Source organism: Bubalus kerabau, chromosome 7 (assembly GCF_029407905.1).
Source record: "Bubalus kerabau isolate K-KA32 ecotype Philippines breed swamp buffalo chromosome 7, PCC_UOA_SB_1v2, whole genome shotgun sequence".
NCBI classification, from domain to species: domain Eukaryota; kingdom Metazoa; phylum Chordata; class Mammalia; order Artiodactyla; family Bovidae; genus Bubalus; species Bubalus kerabau.
The window spans coordinates 106,460,989-106,486,758 of NC_073630.1; the positions used below are offsets into that span (position 1 = coordinate 106,460,989).

A 25,770-nucleotide genomic window follows, 5' to 3' on the forward strand; every position below is an offset into this window, starting at 1 on the left:
ACATGTGGGAATGGTGATTGATACTGAATGTGAGTGCTGGGGGGATGGGGATTTTAGAGAGATAAAGGTGAGGGAAAGGAAGGAGGCAGATATAGCACCAGGTTTTGGGCTTGGACACTTGTTAAAAGTGTCATTCTTTGTTAGGGAACACAGTGTCAAGAGGAGGCTAGGTTTTGCATATGTTTAATTTTAAAGATCTGTTTAACTGGAACTGGAGATAATCTAGGAAATTATGTTATCTAAGTTGATCCTTTTATAGATGAAGAAACCAAGGTTCCAGAATTAGCTAGATTGAATTAGAATGACCAAGTGCTCTTTTTGCAATACTAGGGTGCCTGTAATTACAGGGATGCCTATAAAAGGTACATGTCTCCAATTCTGAAGTTGACCTAGTCATCCCTAGACAAAGAAACAAAAACAAAGAAAGAAAAAGAAAAATAAATTGGTCAGATTGGCTCTCAGATCACGTAGAAATTCCTATCTATTTGGGAGAAGGATTTGATTCCAATGTAGATTAAGACTGGGCTTTCCAGGCAGCGCTAATGGTAAAGAATCTGCCAATGCAGAACACAGAAGAGATGTGGATTTGATCCCTGGGTTGGGAAGATCCCCTGGAGGAGGGCATGGCAACCCACTCCAGTATTCTTGCCTAGAAAATTCCAGACAGAGGAACCTGGAAGGCTACAGTTCATGGGGTTGCACAATGTCAGACATGACTCAGCATGCATGCACATGCAAATCTATCACCCAGTCTGGCAGAGGAAGCTCTTAATTGCTCCCCTTCCCTGAGTAAGATATTTATTAGCCATTTACTCATCAGCCAAATTGTTGTTGAGGAGGTCCTGAGGCTTTGGGGGGAAGTGAAAGAAGAGTGTTTATGAAGTAAGCACGGGAATATTCTCAAAGGGAGTAGGAGAGAGGCTGGTGAGTCCCATCTGTCCCATGGCAGGGTCCAGCATGACAGCAAGAGCTCAGAGAAAGGTGTCCATGGAGGGGAGTTCCATGGCACAGTCAGGATTTCTGCACCCTGCAAAGGAGAGAGCTGTCAGTCATCAAGCTCCTAGTTACAACCGCAGGGTACCATGACGTTGACAATTAGGAGTCTTTCCCCTTTCATCTCAAGACAAAGTAAGCCTTTTGGATTTTGGCATGACCCTTACAAGTAGCCTGGTTGATGGCTGAAATGGATTTTCCCATTAAACTGTTGAGGAGTAAGTTCAGAGTTAGGGCTGCTGCCTTTTAGTAGCTTCAGTCATATCCGGCTCTGCGATCCCATGAACTGTCGCCCATTAGACTCCTCTGTCTGTGGGATTTCTCAGGCAAGAATACTGGAGTGGGTTACTGTTAGTTAGTGGAGAAGGAAATGGCAACCCACTCCAACTTTCCTTTTCCAGGGGATCTTCCTGACCCAGGGACTGAATCTGCATCTCTTACGTCTCCTGCATTGGCAGGCGGGTTCTTTACCACTAAGCCACCAGGGAGGCCATCAGAGTTAGGACTAACTTCATTCAAATAACAGAGAAAAGTCTTCAGACTTAGAGTCACAGCAGTAATTGCCGGACATTGGTGAACCAAAGCAAGCTTTTCAAATAAAAATACGCAGGGAACGACATTCAGAACCCCTGCCGCATTCCTTCACCTTCCAGCCTCTGAGGTTCTTCTGGGAACCTCCTCACTACTGCCTATGACACAGGATTGCTGCTGCTGCTGCTAAGTCGTTTCAGTCGTGTCTGACTCTGAGCAACTCCATAGACGGCAGCCCACTAGGCTCCTCTGTCCCTGGGATTCTCCAGGCAAGAATACTGGAGTGGGTTGCCATTTCCTTCTCCAATGCATGAAAGTGAAAGGTGAAAGTGAAGTCTCTCAGTCGTGCCCAACTCTTAGAGACCCCATGGACTGGAGCCTACCAGGCTCCTCCGTCCGTGGGATTTTCCAGGCAAGAGTACTGGAGTGGGGTGTCATTGCCTTCTCCATGACACAGGATTGTTGGGGGATTAAATGGCAAAGTGTGCCTAGGATGTAGCTAGCATTCAATAAAAGGGACTGATTACCATTCTGTCAGCATAATATCCAAGAAGTACCCCACAAACGAGACAAGTAATACTTATTTCTCACAATGGTCAATGCCAAAATTCATCCAAGGGTTAATTTCAGACAATTGTATTAAAAGCCAAAGCATGTTTATTATGAAAGCAGAAACTTAGTACATTTTGGGCCTCAGTTCTTTTACTGAAACTTCAGTAAAGGCTTTCTCCTAGTCTGCTGAAAATTGCTGCTTGGCAACTTGGAACAAGTAATCAAAAGAATAAAAAATCTGTTTCAAAATGAGTTAGAAGACTCTCCACTTTCTAGTGTGTTTCTCTGTTAACATGATAGGATCTCATTAAATATATAAACTCTGCCAATTGATATTGTAGTATAGATGAAGTATGGAAAGGACCTTAAGTTACAATATTCAAATATAATGATGTTTTTGGAAAGTGGCATTTTTTATTCAGATATGTATTTATATCAGTTAAACACAGAATATAGTTTAACAGTAATTGTGTTTTGATTCTCTGTATTTAAAGTAGTTGATGAGAAAGAAGGAGAAATTTATTGTAGAAATGATACCTCAGTTGAAATGTCTTTATATGTAATAGAATCTATAGTATGTGTGTGTTAGTGGAGAAGGGAATGGCAACCCACTCCAACTTTCCTTAAACAAATTTCCAGATACTAAAAAGAGAAAAAAATAAATAAAATTCTGTGATTACATAATCCATTTTCCTTTCATTCAAAGGTTAAGCTGTATTCTGCTCAAAATAAACAGACAGAAACACCAAAAGCTGAGTTCAATTCATTTATTATTGCTGCCACTTATGCATACATTTTCCCAATTCTTTGTCTCAAATCCCAATGATGCTTTTATACTTGCAACACATATTTATCTCCATTTTCCCTGTGCTGAAATGTCTGACATGGGAATATGAGGTATTTCTCAGAAAACAGAGTAGTAAGGTGTAGGATGAAATGTTTGGGCAGTATTTCTTACATCACATGAAATTCATTATGAAATGCCACTAGATACAGTCCTTCATTACATTTAGCAAGCTTGAAATTTCTGTTTCTTATGTAGAATAGAAAAGGGGATGTGAATTATATAAAAGTTGAATGTACTTAAAAATAAAAATATATCTTAAATATTCACATTACATACCTTGCAAAGCCTTCAATGAGTCACAAAATCTTAGAAATTATTATTAAAATGCTTCTCTTTTTCTCCATTTCCCCACAAAATCAGTTCCTAATATATTTCTGTATATTATATGAAATTAGGACCTGCCAGAGCCTCAAAAGGTGATATTGAAGAAAAAAAAGTTAATTAGGAAAAGCAGATACTTTTAAAAACATTAAAATTCACACTAATATTAGATGAAATCAACCTAAACCTGGTAAATCAGTTTTTAAGAAACTTAAGAACTTATTTTCCTTTCATTTTATATCCAATAACTGCATCAAACCTAATATCAATCTTTCGCTTTAAAATTGCCTGGAAACGCTCAGGAAGGACCCTAAAAGAAAGATACATAAAAATAATTAGGAAATTAATATTAAGTGCATTTGTAAATTATCTTTAAGAATACTTATATTTAAAAAAACAGAATACTTTTAAAAAAGAACAGAATACTTATATTTATCATATATCATGCCCATGTTAAGTAAGATTAAGAACATTAACTCTGCGTCACTTTTATGTTTTCTTTCCAAAGAAATCCAATTCCTTTTGAAAAGGGAAAGAGAAGAGGTTTCACTTCTTTACGGTAAGAGTGACTTGAAAGATTTAGCCTTCAAAATAAATATACTTGAATATTTTTTAAAATACCTAAAAGACAAGGTGTATAGAACTGAATAGTTCAGATGCTCAGTTCAGTTCAGTTCGGTCACACAGCCTGGAAGAAGCACGAGCTGGAATCAAGATTGCGGGGAGAAATATCAATAACCTCAGATATGTAGATGACACCACCCTTATGGCAGAAAGTGAAGAGAAACTAAAAAGCCTCTTGATGAAAGTGAAAGAGGAGAGTGACAAAGTTGGCTTAAAGCTCAACATTCAGAAAACGAAGATCATGGTATCTGGTCCCATCACTTCATGGGAAGTAGATGGGAAAACAGTGTCATTTTTTGGGGGGCTCCAAAATCACTGCAGATGGTGATTGCAGCCATGAAATTAAAAGACGCTTACTCCTTGGAAGGAAAGTTATGACCAATCTAAATAGCATATTCAAAAACAGAGACATTACTTTGCCAAAAAAGGTACGTCTAGTGAAGGCTCTGGTTTTCCCAGTAGTCATGTATGGATGTGAGAGTTGGACTGTGAAGAAAGCTGAGCACCGAGGAATTGATGCTTTTGAAGTGTGGTGTTGGAGAAGACTCTTGAGAGTCCCTTGGACTGCAAGGAGATCCAACCAGTCCATTCTAAAGGAGATCAGTCCTGGGTGTTTTTTGGAAGGACTGATGCTAAAGCTGAAATTCCAGTACTTTGGCCACCTCATGCGAAGAGTTGACTCATTGGAAAAGACTGATGCTGGGAGGGATTGAGGTCAGGAGGAGAAGGGGATGACAGAGGATGAGATGGCTGGATGGCATCACCGACTCGATGGACATGAGTTTGAGTGAACTCCGGGAGTTGGTGATGGACAGGGAGGCCTGGTGTGCTGCAGTTCATAGGGTCGCAGAGAGTCGGAATGCAAAAGTAGGAAGTCAAGAAACACCTGGGGTAACAGGGAAATTTGGCCTTGGAATAGGGAATGAAGCAGGGCAAAGGCTAATAGAGTTTTGCCAAGTTATAGCAAACATCCTCTTCCAACAGCACAAGAGAAGACTCTATACATGGACATCACCAGATGGTCAACACCAAAATCAGATTGATTATATTCTTTGCAGCCAAAGATAGAGAAGCTCTATACAGTCAGCAAAAACAAGACCAGGGGCTGACTGTGGCTCAGATCATGAACTCCTTATTGCCAAATTTAGACTTAAATTGAAGAAAGTAGGGAAAACCACTAGACCATTCAGGTATGACCTACATCAAATCCCTTACGATTATACAGTAGAAGTGAGAAATAGATTTCAGGGACTAGATCTGATACAGTGCCTGATGAACTATGGACAGAGGTTCGTGACATTGTACAGGAGACAGGGATCAAGACCATCCCCATGGAAAAGAAATGCAAAAAAGCAAAATGGCTGTCTGGGGAGGCCTTACAAATAGCTGTGAAAAAAGAGAAGCAAAAAGCACAGGAGAAAAGGAAAGATATAAGCATCTGAATCCAGAGTTCCAAAGAATAGCAAGAAGAGATAAGAAAGCCTTCCTCAGTGATCAATGCAAAGAAATAGAGGAAAACAACAGAATGGGAAAGACTAGGGATCTCTTCAAGAAAATCAGAGATACCAAAGGAACATTTCATGCAAAGATGGGCTCGATAAAGGACAGAAATGGTATGAACCTAACAGAAGCAGAAGATATTAAGAAGAGGTGGCAAGAATACACAGAAGAACTGTACAAAAAAGATCTTCATGACCCAGATAATCACGATGGTGTGATCACTGACCTAGAGCCAGACATCCTGGAATGTGAAGTCAAGTGGGCCTTAGAAAGCATCACTACGAACAAAGCTAGGGGAGGTGATGGAATTCCAGTTGAGCTATGTCAAATCCTGGAAGATGATGCTGTGAAAGTGCTGCACTCAATATGCCAGCAAATTTGGAAAACTCAGCAGTGGCCACAGGACTGGAAAAGGTCAGTTTTCATTCCAATCCCAAAGAAAGGCAATGCCAAAGAATGCTCAAACTACCGTATAATTGCACTCATCTCACACGCTAGTAAAGTAATGCTCAAAATTCTCCAAGCTAGGCTTCAGCAATACGTGAACCGTGAACTTCCAGATGTTCAAGCTGGTTTTAGAAAAGGCAGAGGAACCAGAGATCAAATTGCCAACATCCGCTGGATCATGGAGAAAGCAAGAGAGTTCCAGAAAAACATCTATTTCTGCTTTATGGACTCTGCCAAAGCCTTTGACTGTGTGGATCACAATAAACTGTGGCAGACTGGTTCCAAATAGGAAAAGGAGTACGTCAAGGCTGCTATTGTCAGCCTGCCTATTTAACTTATATGCAGAGTTCAGATGCTAAAGGCTCTTAAAAAAGAAACCTGACACTGGAAAGGAAGTAAGAATAGGAACTAATTTTCTACTTTGTAATTCAGAAACTATTAAAATGTTCCATTACGATACCAACGAAGCAGAATTGCTAAAAGAAATGCAGACAATATACTTGGTTTTGAACATAGTACTGAACAAGTTCTTTAACAGAAGAGCTTAAATTCCTTCCACGTAAATGAAGGAATTAGCACCTATGCCACAGTGTTCTTGTAAAGAATCGATGTGTTAACATAAAACGCTGGCTCATGTTGGTGTAGGGCAGAAACCAACACAGTACTGTCAAGCAATTATCCTCCAATTAAAAATGAATAAATTAAAAAATATATAAAATGCTGTAAACAGTGATGGACACATAGTAGGTTTAATTTTTTTCTCCCTACCCTACACTTAAGAATACTGAGGAACTTGTCACATTCCAATGAGCCTGAGAGAAACTAAACAGAGTATGTAAGTCAGTGTAACTATATACAGACATCTGCTTAGATGGAATTAAAATAAGGTTTGAAATTGAGCGCCAAACATTCACATTTCAAAGGAAAATCAGGGTAATATTAATAGTAGTGATAATTACAATGATAGTAGCATCAATATATAAATATGTATTTTTATCGTATACTAGATATTTTAAATGCATTATTCTGTTTATTCCTCACAGCCCTGCAAAGTCTTGCTGTTTCCATATGACAGATGAAGAAACTGAGCTTCAAAAAAGTTAGATAACTCATCTATGTTCATGCAGCGAGCAAGTTATAAAAACACAGCTTCATCTAACTCTAGAACACAAACTGTGAATCTCTATGCTGAGGGTCTAGGTAATCTTTATTTAATCAACAAACAGACATTTTGGTGCCTCCTATATGACAACCTGTCTAGCTAATTCTGGTGGCTCAGTGGTCAAGGATCCGTCTGCCAATGCAGAGACACAGGAGACTCGAGATCGATCTCTGGGTTGGGAAGATCCTTGGAGTAGGAAACGACAACCCACTCCAGTATTTTTGCCTGGGAAATTCCATGGACAGAGGAGCCTGGAGGGCTACAGTCCATGAGGTCTCAAAAGAGTCGGACATGACTTAGTGGTTAAACAACAACAACAACAAACATGTCCATTAACTCTTCAAAGTGTGAGGATACAGTGATGAAAACCAGGCAAAATTCCTTCTCTCAGAGAGTTATATTCTAAAGGACTGATCACTGAGCACTTATATAATACAAGTGTAATGTGAAACACTTCACAGGTTTTAACTCATTTATTCACCAAGAAGACCCTGAAGCTTTACTACCTAAACTTTAAGGTAGTTTCAATGATAGTTCCCAGCAGAAGGGGCTTAAAAAGCCTGACACAAGCCACTTGTGCTTTTGATCTCTTGTTTTTTTTTTGATTCTCTGTCAGTAACTCTCAATATATGATCTTTGAATCAAATGCCTGCAACAACTGCCTGTTGAAATAAGAGATGTCTGGATCACAACTCAAACACCTTATATTAAAATCTCTAGAGGTAAGATCCAGGTATCTATTTTTTAAACTGACTTCCCAAGTGATCTATGTCACGGAAGCCTAACTCTAGGGACAAGCGGCAAGAGGCTTTTTTCCCCCCTCTGACCTAAGTCATCTCTTCTGTTTCCCCTTAACCAGCCTCATCGGCACATAGCCTTCCAGTCCATATGACTCCATGGACTATGCAGTCCGTGGAATTCTCCAGGCCAGAATACTGTAGTGGGTAGCTTTTCCCTTCTCCAGGGGATCTTCCCAACCCAGGGATCAAACCCAGGTCTCCCGCATTACAAATGGATTCTTTACCAGCTGACCCACAAGGGAAGCCTAAAAATAAGGGAGTGGGTAGCCTATCCCTTCTCAGTGGATCTTCCTGACCCAGGAAACGAACTGGGGTCTCCTGCATTGCAGGTGGATTCTTTACCAACTGAGCTATCAGGGAAGCCCATTCCAATCTTGCTTGAGTGATTAACAAATGTGGTTTTAAAAATGGATGGCTTCCTTAAGCTTAACTATTGTTTTTATTAACTTAATCCATGTAATTGTACTGTATAAAATTCCTGGCTTTAAATCCAAGTGAAAACATGTAATAGAAAAATTTATCATGGGGACAAACATCACTGTCACTTACTTTTCCATCAATGACAAAAAGTTGAGAGAAGATGGAACAAAGATCATTTTCTGCTCAGTCAGGATCCCATCTATCAGCTTGTTTACCACTTCCTCAGGTTCCAGGGTGGGTCCCAAACTGAAACAGAAGTAGTCTTCAGAACCAAAACATTTCACTGAGCCTTCAGCTTTGGTTTGGTGCTAAACGAGTATGTTAAGTTACCATACAAACCATTACATAACTGACTTATAGTTAGCATCCAGCCCAACACAGGTGCTCAAAAATGGTATCTATTTTAGCAATAATAATAACAAAATAAAGCCACTTATTTAGCGCTTATAAGGGAATAGCAATTAGCCAAGATGGCAATGGTCAGTCTCTCTTGCCCCCTGCCCCCTGCCCCTCGCAATCCTCTTGCTCACACCCCACATCCTGTAAACAATGACTCTGCATGACTATGGAACAGCTGAGATTATTTATAGCACTGCACACACACATCATGATGTACTCACTTGGCTACATGCCATCGTTGTTCTGTATATCTATATAAGTACCACCTGAACAGCCCTTGCGGCTGCATCAGCCATCAGCGAATAAAGCATGTCTGTAGTTCCTAAGGCTCCTCGCATCTTCTTCCAGCTTCCTAGCTCACACCTTGCCTACCCTGGGTTCAGCAAACAGCAAGACAGTGCTTATCATGTACTGCATACTATGTTAAACATTCTACCCAGATCATCTCACTAAAGTTTTCCAACAACTCTACAAAGGGGAGATACTAGAGTCCTTATTTTGCAAATAAGAACTATAGGAATAACTAGGACTCAAATTAATTTCACTAGATTAGGACTGATAAATTTCATTTTTAAATTTCTAAAAGTCTTAGGAAAGAAGTCAGATTCCATAATATGTTGTATTATTCTATTAAGACAGTTCAGTGAACCATTTCTGAAGAATCAGAAAAATTAAAACATAGGACTATGCCCAGCTCTAAGTCCTTGATCTCCATATGGAATCTTTATTAAGTCTTGTTTTAATTTTCAGCTTTGTTACTTAGTTCATGTTACATCTTTACTGTGTAATCATCCTGGCATATGTACTACTGAGTACCATGTAGTCCCTAAAAAGTGACCTTTGTTATCTGGGTGTTGAAATAAGGGTACTTAGGCTGGAGTTGCAGCAGAGTTGGTCCTGAGTTTTTAACATCTTATTAATGACTTAGAAAAAGAAAAGATGCATAATCAAATTTACTCACTAAATTGGCAAATGTTGTCAAACTGGGTGGCTAACATTTTGGGGGCAGATTTTAAATGTGTGTGACTGGTTAAGTGGGACAAAATTGAACAAATTGAATGAGATTCTTTAGGAACAAATACAGAATAGTTCATTCAGAAAGAAGAAGATGCACCAAAGTAAGACTGGGACAACTGGAAAGTGTAGCATGTACTTAAAAGTGAACATGAGGGGACTTCCCTGACAGTCCAGTGGTTAAGAATCCACCTTCCAATGCAGGGGACGTGAGTTCGATCCCTGGTAGGGGAGTTAAGATCTCAAATGCCTCTGAGTAACCCAGCCAGCACACCACAAGCAGACTGCTGAGCTCTAGGGCCAGTGCTCTGCAACAAGAGAAGCCCTCATATAGTGACAAAGACCCAGCACAGCCAAAAAAAAAAAAAAAAAAAGTGAGCATGATAACTGGATACATGAAGGAAAACAGAACTTAAATCACACGTGATATAATCTCTCATTCTCAGCATTGTGTTGTTGTTTAGTCGCTCAGTCGTGTCCAGACTCTTGTGACCCCATGGACTGTAGCCTGCCAGGCTCCTCTGTCCCTGGGATTTCCCAGGCGAGAGTACTGGAGTGGGCTGCCGTTTCCTTCTCTGGGGACCTTCTCAACCCAGGAATGGAACTCGTGTCTACTGCACTGGCAGGTGGATTCTTTACCACTGAGCCACCAGGAAGTTCACTCTTAGAATAGGTCATTTTTTAGAATCCTGGGTTTACCCCAGGACCCTGGTGCAACAATATTACATATGAAATGCAGAGGAAATGTAATATGAAAGTGATGGATTTTGGCCCAATAGAGGCACCAATGAAAAGCAATGAGAACTTAAAGAAGACTAAGCAGTCCTTTAGCCTGTGGGATTAGCAGGTAAACAGTGCCAAGCAGGGGGATTCTAGAAACTGAAGGATGTTTATGCCTTGAAAAGTGTTCAGAGGGAAATCCAAGCATATTGCTACCAGGCTTCTGTATCCACAAGCTCCATCAAATCCCACAAACACCTGTGTAAACGGGACAGCATGTCTTCATTCACACTGTGGCCTTGCTAACCTACCAATCCAGTGATGTTGGACTGACTGAACCTCTTAGTTACTTGATCTCTTTACCTAAGGTCTTAACCTCTGCCAGAAGAATTTTCACTGAATTTAAAGATTGTCTAATAGCATGATATTAAAAAGACTGTAAGAAAAGCCTTCCAGAAAAAATTCAGTTTCTTGGCAAAATCAAACCTAAATCATTAAAATGTCAGTATATGGAAATACTTTTTCCTCAATAGTCTAATGTTAACAAGAGTTGCAAATCCTATTAAATAAATATAGATAATGGATTTTTCTGAAACTATTCAAAAACACTCCAGACCTATCTGTTGGGATGGAGAAGACGAATGCATGTGGGATCTTAAGAATACTTAGGGAGAAAGTATTTTCAGGTAGAAGAACTACCTGAGTGGTTATCTAATTTCACCACTTAGGTAGCTGAGTAATTTGGGGGATGACATCTCTACTCTTCAAAATTGTTTGGTTTTGTACTTAATTGGAAAAAAGGAGATAATGCAGTGGTACCAACTGACTCTCCAAGGGACAGAGTTATCAGCTTTGGAGCATTTTCAGATTCTATGATATGAATACTCCCAACATAGTCAATTTCAAGTTACCAGCATGATGTCACCAAAGGAATATAAGTTGTCTTCTGCACTCCACGGATAATATGATGGTTAAATGGAAAATGTACATATAAATACTTATAGAGTTATATTATACAAATGTTACTTGTCACCTTCTTATATAACAACTTATATAAGTTGTTATATATAATTGTTATATAACTTATATAACAGTTGGTACTAGCCAATGAAAAACTAATAATTTTTCTGCGTGTGCTAAGTCACTTCAGTCATGTCTGACTCTTTCCAACCCTATGGACTGTAGCCTGCCAGGTTCCTCTGGCCATGGAATTCTCCAGGCAAGAATACTGGAATGGGTTGCCGTTCCCTCCTCCAGGGGATCTTCCTGACCCATGGACTGAACCTGAGTCTCTTATGTCTCCTGCATTGGCAGGCGGGTTCTTTACCACTAGTGCCACCTGAGAAGCCCAATCTTTCTGTGGAACCCACAAAAGCTAAATTTTTAGAGAAAATAAATTTTGTTATGTATATTACACATAGGAGAGTAGAAATTTTAAAACAATGTATCAGAGCATCCAATTATTCTTGACAAATAAATCCAGATTATGTGGCATTGTTTATATCACTAATGGAAAAGAAAAATATATTTAAGGCAAACGCATTTAATTTAAAAGTATTCATATACCTAATAATAATGCCCCAAAATATATGAAGCAAAAAGTGACATAATTGAAGAGAGATATGGACAGTTTAAAAATAAGAGCTGGAGACATTAATCCTACTTTCAACAATGGATCGAACAACTAGACAGAAGATCAGCAAGAAAGGACTTCCCTGGTGATCCAGGGGTTGGGACTCAGTGCTTCTACTGCCAGAGGCCTGGGTTCTATCCCTGGTCAAGGAACTATGATCTCACAAGCCATGAGGTGCAGCCAAAAATTAAAAAAAAAAAACACCTCAAATCAATAACCTAACTTCCCAACTGAAGAATCCAGAGAAAAGAACTGACTCTAAAGCAAGCAAAGTAAAGGAAATAATAAAGATTAAAGCAGACATAAATGAGAGAACAGATAACAATAGAGTCAATAAAAACCGAAAGCTGGCTCTTTGAAAAGATCAACAAAACTGACAAACCTTTTGCGAACCAAGAAAAAAAGAGATAGAGAAACCATTGAAATCAAGAATAAAACTGAGTTCATTACTGAGTTCACTACTACTAATCTTAACAGAAATAAAAGGGACTATGAAAATATGATGAATAACTATCTGTCAAGATTAGATAAGCTAGATTAAATGTACAAATTCCCAGGAACACACAAAGCACCAAAACTAACACAAGAAGGAATAGAAAACATGAGTAGCATGTTAACAAAAGATCTTTAACAAAAGATTTAACAAAAGTAATCAAAAAACTCCCAGCAAAGACCAGCACTAGAGGGCTTCATGATGAACTCTACTGGAGTTTAAAGAATTAACATCAGTCCTTCTAAAAGTCTTTCCAAAGACAGAAGAGGAGAGAACTCTTCTCAACTCATTCTATGAGGCCAGAATAACTCTGTTACTAAAGCCAGAGAAAGATATCACTAGAAAACTACTACCAACATCTCTTCTGAATACAGATGCAAATATACTCAACAAAATACCATCAAATCAAACATAGCAATAAGTTAATGTAATATGCCATATTAATAGAATGAAGGATAAGCCCACATGATCATCTCAATATGCATAGAAAAGGATTTAACAAAATCTAACTCTCTTTCATGAAAAAAAATCACTCAACAACCCAGGAACATAAGGGAACTTCCTTAATCTTATTTTTCTAAGCATTTGTACAAGGCAGTCTGATCTGTATAACCAGAGTGAAACAGAGAAGATAATAGGAGTTATTAAACATGAAAAGATGACTGTGAGCCTTTCTAATAATTAAAAATATATGATCACATAGAAGTGCTGTCTTTTCCTATCATAATGGCCAAGATTAAGAGTGCTGGATCATGGAAAAAACAAAAGAGTTCCAGAAAAACATCTACTTCTGTTTTATTGACTATGCCAAAGCCTTTGACTGTGTGGATCACAATAAACTGTGGGAAATTCTTCAAGAGATGGGAATACCAGACCACCTGACCTGCCTCTTGAGAAACCTGTATGCAGGTCAGGAAGCAACAGTTAGAACTGGACATGGAACAACAGACTGATTCCAAATAGGAAAAGGAGTATGTCAAGGCTGTATGTTGTCACCCTGCTTATTTAACTTATATGCAGAGTACATCATGAGAAACGCTGGGCTGGAGGAAGCACAAGCTCGAATCAAGATTGCCTGGAGAAATATCAATACCCTCAGATATGCAGATGACACCACCCTTATGGCAGAAAGTGAAGAAGAACTAAAGAGCCTCTTGATGAAAGTGAAAGAGGAAAGTGAAAAAGTTAGCTTAAAGCTCAACATTCAGAAAACTAAGATCATTGCATCTGGTCCCATCACTTCATGGCAAATGGATGGGGAAACAATGGAAACAGTGGCTGACTTAATTTTGGGGGGCTCCAAAATCACTGCAGATGGTGATTGCAGCCATGAAATTAAAAGACGCTTACTCCTTGGAAGAAAAGTTATGACCAACCTAGTTCAGTTCAGTTCAGTCGCTCAGTCGTGTCTGACTCTGCGACCCCATGAACTGTAGCACGCCAGGCCTCCCTGTCCATCACCAACTCCCGGAGTCCACCCAAACCCATGTCCATTGAGTTGGTGATGCCATCCAGCCATCACATCTTCTGTCATCCCCTTCTCCTCCTTCCCTCAATCTTTCCCAGCATCAGGGTCTTTTCTAGACAGCATATTAAAAAGCAGAGATATTACTCTGCCAGCAAAGGTCCATCTAGTCAGGGGTATGGTTTTTCCAGTAGTCATGTATGGATGTGAGAGTTGGACTATAAAGAAAGCTGAGTGGAGAAGAATTGATGCTTTTGAACTGTTGTGTTGGAGAAGGCTCTTGAGAGTCCCTTGGACTGCAAGGAGATCCAACCAGTCCATCCTAAAGGAGATCAGTCCTGGGTGTTCATTGGAAGGACGGATGTTGAAGCTGAAACTCCAATACTTTGGCCACCTGATGCAAAGAGCTGACTCATTTGAAAAGACCCTGATGCTGGGAAAGACTGAGGGTGGGAGGAGAAGGGGACGACAAAGGATGAGATGATTGGATGGCATCACCAACGCAATGGACATGAGTTTGGGTAAACTCTGGGAGTTGGTGATGGACAGGGAGGCCTGGCATGATGCGGTTTGTGGGGTTGCAAAGAGTCGGACATGACTGAGTGACTGAACTGAACTGAACTGAATAATCAAAGTTGGCAAAGGTGAGAGGAATGGACACTTTATACCCTGCCAGTGGGAGGATAAATTAAAACAATCCTCCAGGAGGGTAATATAATAAATCAATCAAAAGTAAGTTTCTACTTTTTGATTCAATAATTTGTTTCAAAAAATAATTATAATAATATGGTTGAATATTAACTGCAGCATTATTTACAACAGCTAGGACAGGGAAGCATCCTAGATGTCCATCAGTAGATGAATGGATAAAGAAGCTGTAGTACCTGTGCACATGGAATATTACTCAGCCATAAAAAGGAATGCATTTGAATGAGTGCTAACGTGGTGGATGAACATAGGGCCTATTATACAGAACAAAGTAAGTCAGAAAGAGAAAAACAAATATCATATATTAACACATACATATGGAATCTGGAAAGATGGTACTGATGAACCTATTTTCAGGGCAGCAACGGAGATGCAAACATAGAGAACAGACTTATGGACACAGAGGAGCGGGTAAGAAGGAGACGCTGTGACGAATGGAGAAAGCAGCATGAAAACATATACCATAACATACATAAGATAGATAGTAGGAATTTGTTATGTGACACAGAGAACTCAAACCAGGCCTCCGTGACAACCTAGAGTGCGGGGATGGGGTGGGAGGTGGGAGGGAGGCTCCAGAGGGAGGGGCCATATGTACAACTATGGCTGAGGCATGTTGATGTACAGCAGAAAACAACACAAATTTGTAATTATCGTTCAATTAAAAATAAATTAAGAAAAAAATAAAAACAAGGGAAAAGAAAAAAATGAGATGGTTGGAAAGGCCAGCAAAGATACACACACACTTACATATATACATGTGACTATATAAACACATAATGTATATATGCATATGTATACCTGCACACAAAATATGCATTTATTGCAATAACGAAAGACTTGAGATCTAAATGCCCATCAACAGAGAAAATTACATCCAAGGATCATTAGGCTAACATTAAAAAGAATAATGTGAGACTTCCCTGGCAGGCCAGCCATTAAGACTCTGAGTTTCCACTGTAGGGGGTATGGGTAGGATTCCTGGTCTGGGGACGATGAACCCACATGCCACACAGTGTGGCCAAAAATAAAAATAAAGAAAGAGTAAGGTAAGAAAAAGTAAGAGTAAGGTAGCTCTTTGGGTTTCCCTGGTGGCTCAGACGGTCAAGACTCTACCTGCAATGCAGGACACTGGGCTTTGATCCCTGGAGTAGGGCATGGCTACCCACTCTAATATTCTTGCCTAGAGAATCCAGTGAACAAAGGAGTCCAGCGGGCTATAGATCTTGGGGTTGCAAAGAGTCAGACATGACTGAGCACATGCACACAAGTTAGCTCTTTATATATCAACTCAGAAAGCTAACAGCAGCATATTGTTATCAGAAAGGTAGCCTATATAAATAGTATGTATGTTTCCATGTACCAGAAAAAGGAAATCAATTAGGAAGTGTAGACTCTTTAAAAGCAATGAAGCTATTTCCAATGAAACAATACACATTTTAAAAATAATGATTCTTGGGGGAAAACTTCAATGAAAAATTATGTTGAAAAAAGAAAGCTAGGAATAGAGGGGCATTTGGAGTCAAGGACCCAGGAAAGAATTCCAGTCTGCCATTCTGGGACTACGGAACCTTGGGGAATTTTCTTAACTTCTCCAAGTTTCAGTTTCTTTGTCCATAACATGGGCAGATTGTTATAAGGATTAGAGCTGGGGGAGGCAAAGCTGGGGGAGGCAACATATGGTGTGGATCCAAGTCAAGTTCTCCCGTCTCAAAGATCAGAGGTAATTTATGTCAGGTATGTAGGCCTAGTAGGGTACCTGGTATTTAGTAGGCTTTCCATGAAAGGTGGAAAAGTGAAAGCTGCTCAGTCATATCTGACTCTTTGTGACCCCGTGGACTGTAGCCCGCCAGTCTCCTCTGTCCATGGAATTCTCCAGGCAAGAATACTGGAGTGGGTAGCCATTCCCTTCTCCAGGGGATCTTCCCAACCCAGGGATCGGACCCAGGTGTCCCGCATTGCAGGTGGATTCTTTACCGTCTAAGCCACCAGGGTACCTTGTATTTAGTAGGCTTTCAATAAAGGCTTTTAATAAGATGATTTCTTGATATCCAAGTGTTTTTAATTAACTGATTTATTTATTTTTGGCTGTGCTGGGTCTTCATTGCTGCGAGGGTTTTTTTCTCTAATTGCAGAGAGCAAGGACTCCTCTCTAGTTGTGGCGGTTGAACTTCTCATTGCAGTGGCTTCTCCTGTTGCGGAGCACGGGCTCGAGGGTTTGTGGGCTCAGTAGTTGTGGCTCTGGGGCTCTAGAGCACAGGCTCAACAGCTGTGCTGCATGGGCTTAGTTGCTCCGAGGCATGTGGGTCTCCCCAGATCAGAGATGGAACCTGTGTCTCCTACATTGGCAGGTGGATTCCTTACCACCAAGCCACCGAGGAAGCCTAATAACCAAATTTATTTAGCAAAAATAACTGTTAGCTGTCAAAACACTTACTTGGAGCACCTGGTTACACTTAATTCCAATAAACCTCAGATTATGCTACATTATAACCCTTACAGTAAAACAGTTTCTTTGCAGTGTGTTAGATACGTAAATATAATAACCAATAAGCTACATCTTTGATGTGCCTTAAAAGAGAATTTAAGTTCCAACATTAATATGAAACAAATTATTCTGAACTGGTCCCTTAGAGGAGGATTGCTTCCTTTTTTCTCAAAGGCTTGTCCCTCTGCAAAAAAAGGAAATTTCAATCTGAAACTCAGTTCTGCCAATTACAGTCAAGTTACTTGATCTCTCTAAGCAAAGTACTGTTGGTGAGGTTTAAGAAAACTAGATATTTTATTTAGTGTTCAAAATACAAACTGAAGTAAGAATTTTTCTGTCCTCTAGTTAGAGCTCTGCTGGAGCAAAGCAGCAGTTGTGTGATGCTGGAGCGAGTTTGGGCAGCATAGTTTGGCCCAAGGTAAATAGCAGGAACACAGCGCCACCCATCAACAGAAAACTGGATTAAAGATGGACTGAGCATGGCCTTGCCCATAAGAGTAAGACAGAGTTTTCCCCACAGCCAATCCCTCTCATCAGGAATCTTCCATAAGTCTCTTATCCTTCTCCAGCAGAGGGCAGACAGACTGAAAATCACAATCACAGAAAACTAACCAATCTGATCACATGGACTACAGCCTTATCGAACTCAATGAAACTATGAGCCATGCCATGTAGGGCCACCCAAGACAGACGGGTCATGGTGGAGAGTTCTGACAAAATATGGTCCACTGGAGAAGGGAATGGCAAACCACTTCAGTATTCTTGCCTTGAGAACCCCATGAACAGTATGAAAAGGTAAAATGATAGGATACTGAAAGAGGAACTCCCCAGGTCAGTAGGGGCCCAATATGCTACTGAAGATCAGTGGAGAAATAACTCCAGAAAGAATGAAGAGACAGAGCCAAAGCAAAAGCAACACCCAGTTGTGGATGTGACTGGTGATGGAAGCAAGGTCCGATGCTGTAAAGAGCAATACTGCATAGGAACTTGGAATGTTAGGTCCATGAATCCAGGCAAATTGGAAGTGGTCAAACAGGAGATGGCAAGAGTGAACACCAACATGTTAGGAATCAGTGAACTGAAATGGACTGGAATGGGTGAATTTAACTCAGATGACCATTATATCTACTACTGTGGGCAAGAGTCCCTTGGAAGAAATGGAGTAGCCATCATGGTCAACCAAAGACTCTGAAATGCAGTACTTGGATGCAATCTCAAAAACGATAGAATGATCTCTGTTCGTTTCCAAGGCAAAGCATTCAATAGCACAGTAATCCAAGTCTATGCCCTGACCAGTGACGCTGAAGAAGCTGAAGTTGAACGATTCTATGAAGACCTACAAGACCTTTTAGAACTAACACCCAAAAAAGATGTCCTTTTCATTATAGGGGACTGGAATGCAAAAGTAGGAAGTCAAGAAACATCTGGAGTAACAGGCAAATTTGGCCTTGGAATACAGAATGAAGTAGGGCAAAGGCTAGCAGAGTTTTGCCAAGAGAACGCACTGGTCATAGCAAACACCCTCTTCTAAAAACACAGAAGACTCTACACATGGATATCACTAGATGGTCAACGCTGAAATCATATTGATTATATTCTTTGCAGCAAAGATCAGCAAAAACAAGAGTGGGAGCTGACTGTGGCTCAGATCATAAACTCCTTATTGCCAAATTCAGACTTAAGTTGAAGAAAGTAGGAAAACCACTAGACTATTCAGGTATGACCTAAGTCAAATTCCTTATGATTATACAGTGGAAGTAAGAAATAGATTTAAGGGACTAGATCTGATAGAGTGCCTGATGAATTATGGACGGAGTTTCGTGACATTATACAGGAGACAGGAATCAAAACCATCCCCAAGAAAAAGAAATGCAAAAAGGAAAATGGCTGTCTGGGGAGGCCTTACAAATGGCTGTGAAAAGAAGAGAAGCAAAAAGCACAGGAGAAAAGGAAAAATATACCCATTTGAATGCACAGTTCCAAAGAATAGCAACGAGATAAGAAAGCCTTCCTCAGTGATCAGTGCAAAGAAATAGAGGAAAACAATAGAATGGGAAAGACTAGACATCTCTTCAAGAAAATTAGAGATACCAAGGGAACATTTCATGCAAAGATGGGCTCAATAAAGGACAGAAATGGTATGCACCTAACAGAAGCAGAAGATATTAAGAAGAGGTGGCAAGAATACACAGAAGAACTATACAAAAAAGATCTTCACGACACAGATAATCACGATGGTGTGATCACTCACCTAGAGCCAGACATCCTGGAATGTGAAGTCAAGTGGGCCTTAGGAAGCATCACTATGAACAAAGCTAGTGGAGGTGATAGAATTCCAGTTGAGCTATGTCAAATCCTAAAAGATGATGCTGTGAAAGTGCTGCAGTCAATATGTCACCAAATTTGGAAAAGGCAGCAGTGGCCACAGGACTGGAAAAGTTCAGTTTTCATTCCAATGCCAAAGAATGCTCAAACTACCGCACAATTGCACTCATCTCACACACTAGAAAAGTAATGCTCCAAATTCTCCAAGCCAGGCTTCAGCAAAACGTGAACCGTGAACTTCCAGATGTTCAAGCTGGTTTTAGAAAAGGCAGAGGAACCAGAGATCAAATTGTCAACATCCGCTGGATCATGGAAAAAGCAAAAGAGTTCCAGAAAAACATCTATTTCTGCTTTATTGACTATGCCAAAGCCTTTGACTGTGTGGATCACAATAAACTGTGGAAAATTCTGAAAGAGATGGGAATACCAGACCACCTGACCTGCCTCTTGAGAAATCTGTATGCAGGTCAGGAAGCAACAGTTAGAACGGGACATGGAACAACAGATTGGTTCCAAATAGGAAAAGGAGTATGTCAAGGCTGTATATTGTTACCCTGCGTATTTAACTTATATGCAGAGTACATCATGAGAAATGCTGAGCTGGATGAAGCACAAGCTGGAATCAAGATTGCCGGGAGAAATATCAATAACCTCAGATATGCAGATGACACCACCCTTATGGCAGAAAGTGAAGAACTAAAGAGCCTCTTGATGAAGGTGAAAGAGGAGAGTGAAAAAGTTGGCTTAAAGCTCAACATTCAGAAAACTAACATCATGGCATCCGGTCCCATCACTTCATGGGAAATAGATGGGGAAACAGTGGAAACAGTGGCAGACTTTATTTTGGGGGGCTCAAAAACACGGCAGATGGTGACTGCAGCCATGAAATTAAAAGACGTTTACTCCTTGGAAGGAAAGTTATTGACCAACCTAGACAGCATATTAAAAAGCAGAGACATTATTTTGTCAACAAAGGTCCGTCTAGTCAAGGCTATGGTTTTTTCAGTAGTCATGTATGGATGTGAGAGTTGGACTATAAAGAAAACTGAGTGGAGAAGAATTGATGCTTTTGAACTGTGGTGTTGGAGAAGACACTTGAGCCTCCCTTGCACTGCAAGGAGATCCAACCAGTCCATCCTAAAGATCAGTCCTGAGTGTTCATTGGAAGGACTGATGTTGAAGCTGAAACTCCAATACTTTGGCCACCTGATGTGAAAAGCTGACTCATTGGAAAAGACCCTGATGCTGGGAAAGATTGAAGGCAGGAGGAGAAGGGATGACATCATTGGATGGCATCACCAACTCAATGGTCGTGAGTCTGGGTAAACTCCGGGAGTTGGTGATGGACAGGCAGGCCTGGCGTGCTGCGGTCCATGGGGTTGCAAAGAGTTAGACACGACTGAGAGACCAAACTGAACTGAACTTATTTGAAGGATGATCTCTAGATTATCAAAGGAAAGGTTTTTTTCTTTTAACACTGGTACTGGTCACCTCTATCAGAATTACTTATGATGTGGGACTTTCCTAGAGATCCAGTGGCTAAGACTCTGAATTCCCAATGCAGGGGCCTGGGTTCAATCCTGGATCAGGGAACTAGATCCTACAGCTAAGAGTTCGCATGATGCAACAAAGGAAGAAGATCGCATGTGCCACAAGTAAGATCTAGCATAGCCAAGTAAATGCATAAATATTTTTAAAAAAAGAACTAATTATGATGCTTGTTAAATATACAGGCTCCCTGCCCCACCATTACTCTATCCCGACCAAAATGAAGAAATGCACAACTCTGGGGGTGGGACCCCTGCATGGTTCCCAGTACTCCTAGAGAAAGGTATAAGTACTGAAGTCTGAGAACCACCACCCAAGTGAAGAAAAAAGGAAGGCTAAGCAACTTCACTGTGTCATTCACATCTGTTTATATACATTCTCTCTCTTTCTCTATATGTTCCCATAGTCTACAGAAGCTGAAACTGAGATGAGCTAAGGGCCTCGAATATGAGAAATTTTAAGGATTAAAATACTTAGGAAAACCTATAGAATGGTTGATATTCATAGCAACCACCAATCCTTCTGTCTCCATTTTTGCCTCAACTTACCTGGTACTTGGGTTTTTGATGAAGCCGGTGTTAATGAAATTAGGGCAGAGACATGTTGTTTTGACTCCGGTTCTTTCTAAGGCACTCAATTCTTCAGTCAGAGCTTTATGAAATCCAACAGCAGCAAACTTGCTTGAACTGAAAATAAACAGAGTTCATAAAATAATTCAAGAAAGCGGCTACATCTATTTAACTCAGATGTCTGTTTTCCTTAGCTAAGTGTGATGCTCTGCCAAACAGCATGGGCAACATCTGAATCTCAGGCCTGGCCAGGACCTGCTGAATTAGAATCTGCATTCTGGATGACCCTCGGGCAAACTGATAGGCACAGTAAAGTCTCAGAGGGCTTCCCAGGTGGCTCAGCACTGAAGAACTCGTCTGCCAATGCAAGAGACGTGGGTTTGATCCCTGGGTTGGGAAGATCTCCTGGAGAAGGAAATGGCAACCCACTCCAGCATTCTTGCCTGGAAAATTCCATGGACAGAGGAGCCTGGCAGGCTACAGTCCAGGGGGTTGCAAAAGAGTCAGACACCACTAGCAACTAAAACAACAAATAACAACTAAGTCTAAGAAGCATTTACTGCATCTCAGCATTTATCAGAGAACTGAGTAGGCTTAAATGTCTTATTAAGAAAATTGGTAGGGTGTTTGTTTTTGTTGTTGCTGTTTCCCTAAAATGTAATGTCACTATAAGCTGTTCATTATTTACTACAACATGTCATGGAATTTATTGGGAAATTCTCCTGGATAAGTCCTGTTCTTCCTTTAAGTCTTAGCTTGACTTCCTCAAATATGCATTTCCGAAACCCTAGTCTAAATTATTTCCCCATTATACAGTAATCTTCAGTTTTCCATGAAGCACATCTTGAATTTGTAATTAAATATTCATTTGGATGAATTTTTTAAATGTCTGACCCCATACCTTCACTATAATAATCTCTATGACTGTTATGGTCTCCAGTGAATCCCCAGGGCTTGGCACAGTGCTTGGCCTATAATAGGTGCTCAGTAAATATTTTTCAAGTGAATAAATCAAAATGTAAAGCAATTCTTATCATCATAGTGCCTTCATTTGGAAAGAGAAGGGAAATTTTCCATATTTTAAATGGACATTAGTTTTCCAACTAGGCTTTTAGAGAAAGTAGCATTACTGAAAAATAAAATCACATACCATATAATTCACTCACTTAGGAATACAATTCAATGGGTTTTAGAATATTATTTTATTAATTTAAAAATTATACAAAATATTTTTAATATAAAATTTACAATTTTAATTATGTTTAAGTGTATAATTCAGTACCATTAATTACTAGATAGATTGATTTTCTCTAAGCCTGTACAGATTAGCAATTATACAAAGCAAATTCTTGCCAATTAACCTGTGCTTTGGAAAACAGAAAGCTGTGGAGAGTTCTCTTTTATCCTTTTTTTCCTGAAGCTTAGACATTTATTGAAGGGTTAAAAGAAAGATTGCTAGATTCAATTACATAAAACATAAATCTTCTGTACACAACAGAAACAAAAATAATCGTATCTAAAATTGATTACTATATGCCAGACACTGACCTCAGTTATTCAGATGAATTATTTGATTTAATCCCTTAACAACAATTCTGTGAAACCGATACTATTATGATATCCATTTCCCAAAAGAGAAACTTAGGTAGAGGTGGAATTATAGAACTTGACCAAAGACAAAAAACAAAGTGGTGGAATTAGGCTTTAAATTTGGGCAGCAAATCAGACCTCTAATATGATATAGTCGAAACTTATATCAGCTCCGAGCCAAGCTAGCGGCTGCCCAGGTGGCACTAGCGGTAACGAATCTGCCTGCCAGTGCAGGAGACGTAAGAGACGCGGGTTTCATCCCTGGGTGGGGAAGACCCCCTGGAGAAGGACATGACAACCCACTCCAGTATTCTTGCCTGGGAAATTGACTTAGTGACTAAACAAAAACAACAACAACCAAGTTAAGAGGTAAATGACAAACTGGTAAAGCATTTGCAACTTATAGGACAAGGATTAGGGTGACGTAAGAATTAGGTGAATAAACGACAATTTTTATAAATGAATGAACATGCTCAGTCATGTCTGACCCATTTTACGATCCCATGGATTGTAGCCTGCCAGGCTCCTCTGTCCAGGCAAGAATACTGGATTGGGTTGACATTCCCTTCTAGCCAGGGCAAAATCCCTAACTCAGGGATCGAACCCACATCTCCTGCATTTGCAGGTGGGTTCTTTACCACTGAGCCACTGAGGAAGTCAAATGAATAAGACAATATTCTAATGGATAAATACCTAAGGGAATTAGCAGAAAATTTACAAAATAAAAACACCAATGTGTATGAGTGCTAAGTCACTTCAGTCGACTGTCCAACTCTGTGCGACCCTATGGACTGTAGCCTGCCAGGCAAGAATACTGGAGTGGATTGCCATGCCCTGCTCCAAGGGATCTTCCCAGGGATCGAATGCATCTCTTACATCTCCTGCACTGGTAGGCAGGTTCTTTACCACTAGTGACACCTGGGAAGCCCCCCAAAACCAATATATATATGTATATGAAATGTTTTATCCTTTCAGGGGTAATTAATATAAATACAAAATAAATACAAGATAAATACAAAATACAAGATAAATACAAAATAAATACAAGATAAAAGTCGTGCCTAGGAGTAACAGTAAGAATAGTAGGAAATTTTTTGTTTGAGTTGTTTTCAATGTACAAAATACTTTCATTTTATAGAATTGGACTGGAAATATTTTTAAGTCATATGTCTCAGCTTTAAGAAAAAAAAGTGAGAGAACTTTCAACAGAATTTCCGAAGTATAGGCTAAATGGCAGTTTTCCGAAGTACAGGTTAGTTGGCAGCATTTTCTGGAAGACAATTTGGCAAAAGGTATAAAATTCATTAAAAAAATATGCCATGCTTGACACTTCTCTGGCAGTCCAGTGGTTAAGACTCTGTGCTTCCACTGCATGGGGTGTGGGTTTAATCCCTTGCTGGGGAACAAAGATCCACATGCCACAAGGTAACAGCCAAAAAAAAAAAAAATTCTATCTAACTATCTATCTATCTATGCTATGCTCTTAGAGTCAGTAATTTCTCTTTTAATTACTTATCCCAAGGAAATAAACAATCATGTTTCCAAAGATGTATAGTCAAGGATAGTCCCTGGGGTATCCGGTTCATGAAGGCAAATAGTTGGAAAGAGCTGAAAATGTCTGTAATGGACAGAGGCTGTTTTTGCTTCTGTCAGCATTCATATTCCCTCATTCTGCTAAGATGGCTTTGATTTTGCTGGCTTACACCCTAGTTCAGCAGTTGGATCCACGTTGGTCTAGTTAAGAGTGAACTCCAGGACTAGAACACTGGGAAGTATGGCTTTTCCCCACTGCTGCTAGACTTGGGAGTTGAGAAGATGTTATTCCAGCAAGACTGGTAGCCATTCTTGGCAATAGAGAGCCTGCGTAAGATTTCTCCTCTTTTGGTCTGAGGCAGTATACATTTTGTGTTCCTTGCAACTGAAAGAATCTGGAAAAATAAATTATCCAACAAAAACTGAGAATGACGTTGCATATATATATTTAAAATGCAAAATGTTCACTTAAAAAAAAAAGATTACGTATGTATATCTTTTTCAAGGTATGACTGTATTTCTACATTAAAAAGTCCTAAAAAATGATAAGAAACACTCATCATGGTTATTTCTGCGTGGTGAGATTATCAATAAATATTCTTCTTTTCTCTTCTACTACACTGTTTTTTCTGATTTTTCTGAAGTGAACCAAAAGTGCAGAAATATATTAAAACTCATAATGATCTTGCGTGTGTTGAAGGAATTTTATATTTTTGAACTTCAGAATGAACTTGTTTTTAGATATATATATATAAAAGCTAACAGTGAGTGGATTTTTTACTGCACTTTGTGTGTGTGAAAGCATTAGTCGCTCAGTCGTGTCTGACTCTGTGATCCCATGGACTGTAGCCCGCCAGGCTCCTCTGTCCATGGAATTCTCTATGCAAGAATGCTGGAGTGGGCAGCCATTCCCTTCTCCAGGGGATCTTCCTGACCCAGGGATTGAACCCAGGTCTCCTGCATTGCAGGCAGATTCTTTATCATCTGAGCCAGTAGGATTTCTTCTTACTATCAATAACCTCAATTAATATTTTCTTATTCCAAATTATTTTTTTGGATAACATTCCATTACAAGCTAATGATTAGTA

The 25,770-nt window shown here is 39.8% G+C and overlaps 1 protein-coding gene across 3 annotated transcripts in view; it reads right to left on the minus strand.

Moving 5' to 3' along the window:
- Window positions 1-2,828: 2,828 nt before the first annotated feature.
- Window positions 2,829-25,770, minus strand: part of HSD17B11 (hydroxysteroid 17-beta dehydrogenase 11) — a 41,913-nt gene continuing 18,971 nt past the window's right edge. For 2 of the 3 annotated variants that reach the window (XM_055589065.1, XM_055589064.1), the window contains 3 exons: window positions 21,539-21,676; window positions 8,327-8,443; window positions 2,829-3,554 (listed from right to left, as the gene is read on the minus strand). In XM_055589065.1, the coding sequence (XP_055445040.1) occupies window positions 3,464-3,554; window positions 8,327-8,443; window positions 21,539-21,676 (346 nt within the window). In that variant the 3' untranslated portion in view covers window positions 2,829-3,463. Of the gene's footprint in view, window positions 3,555-8,326; window positions 8,444-16,787; window positions 17,014-21,538; window positions 21,677-25,770 lie in introns of those variants that run through there. The other variant, XM_055589066.1, reaches the window with a different exon arrangement.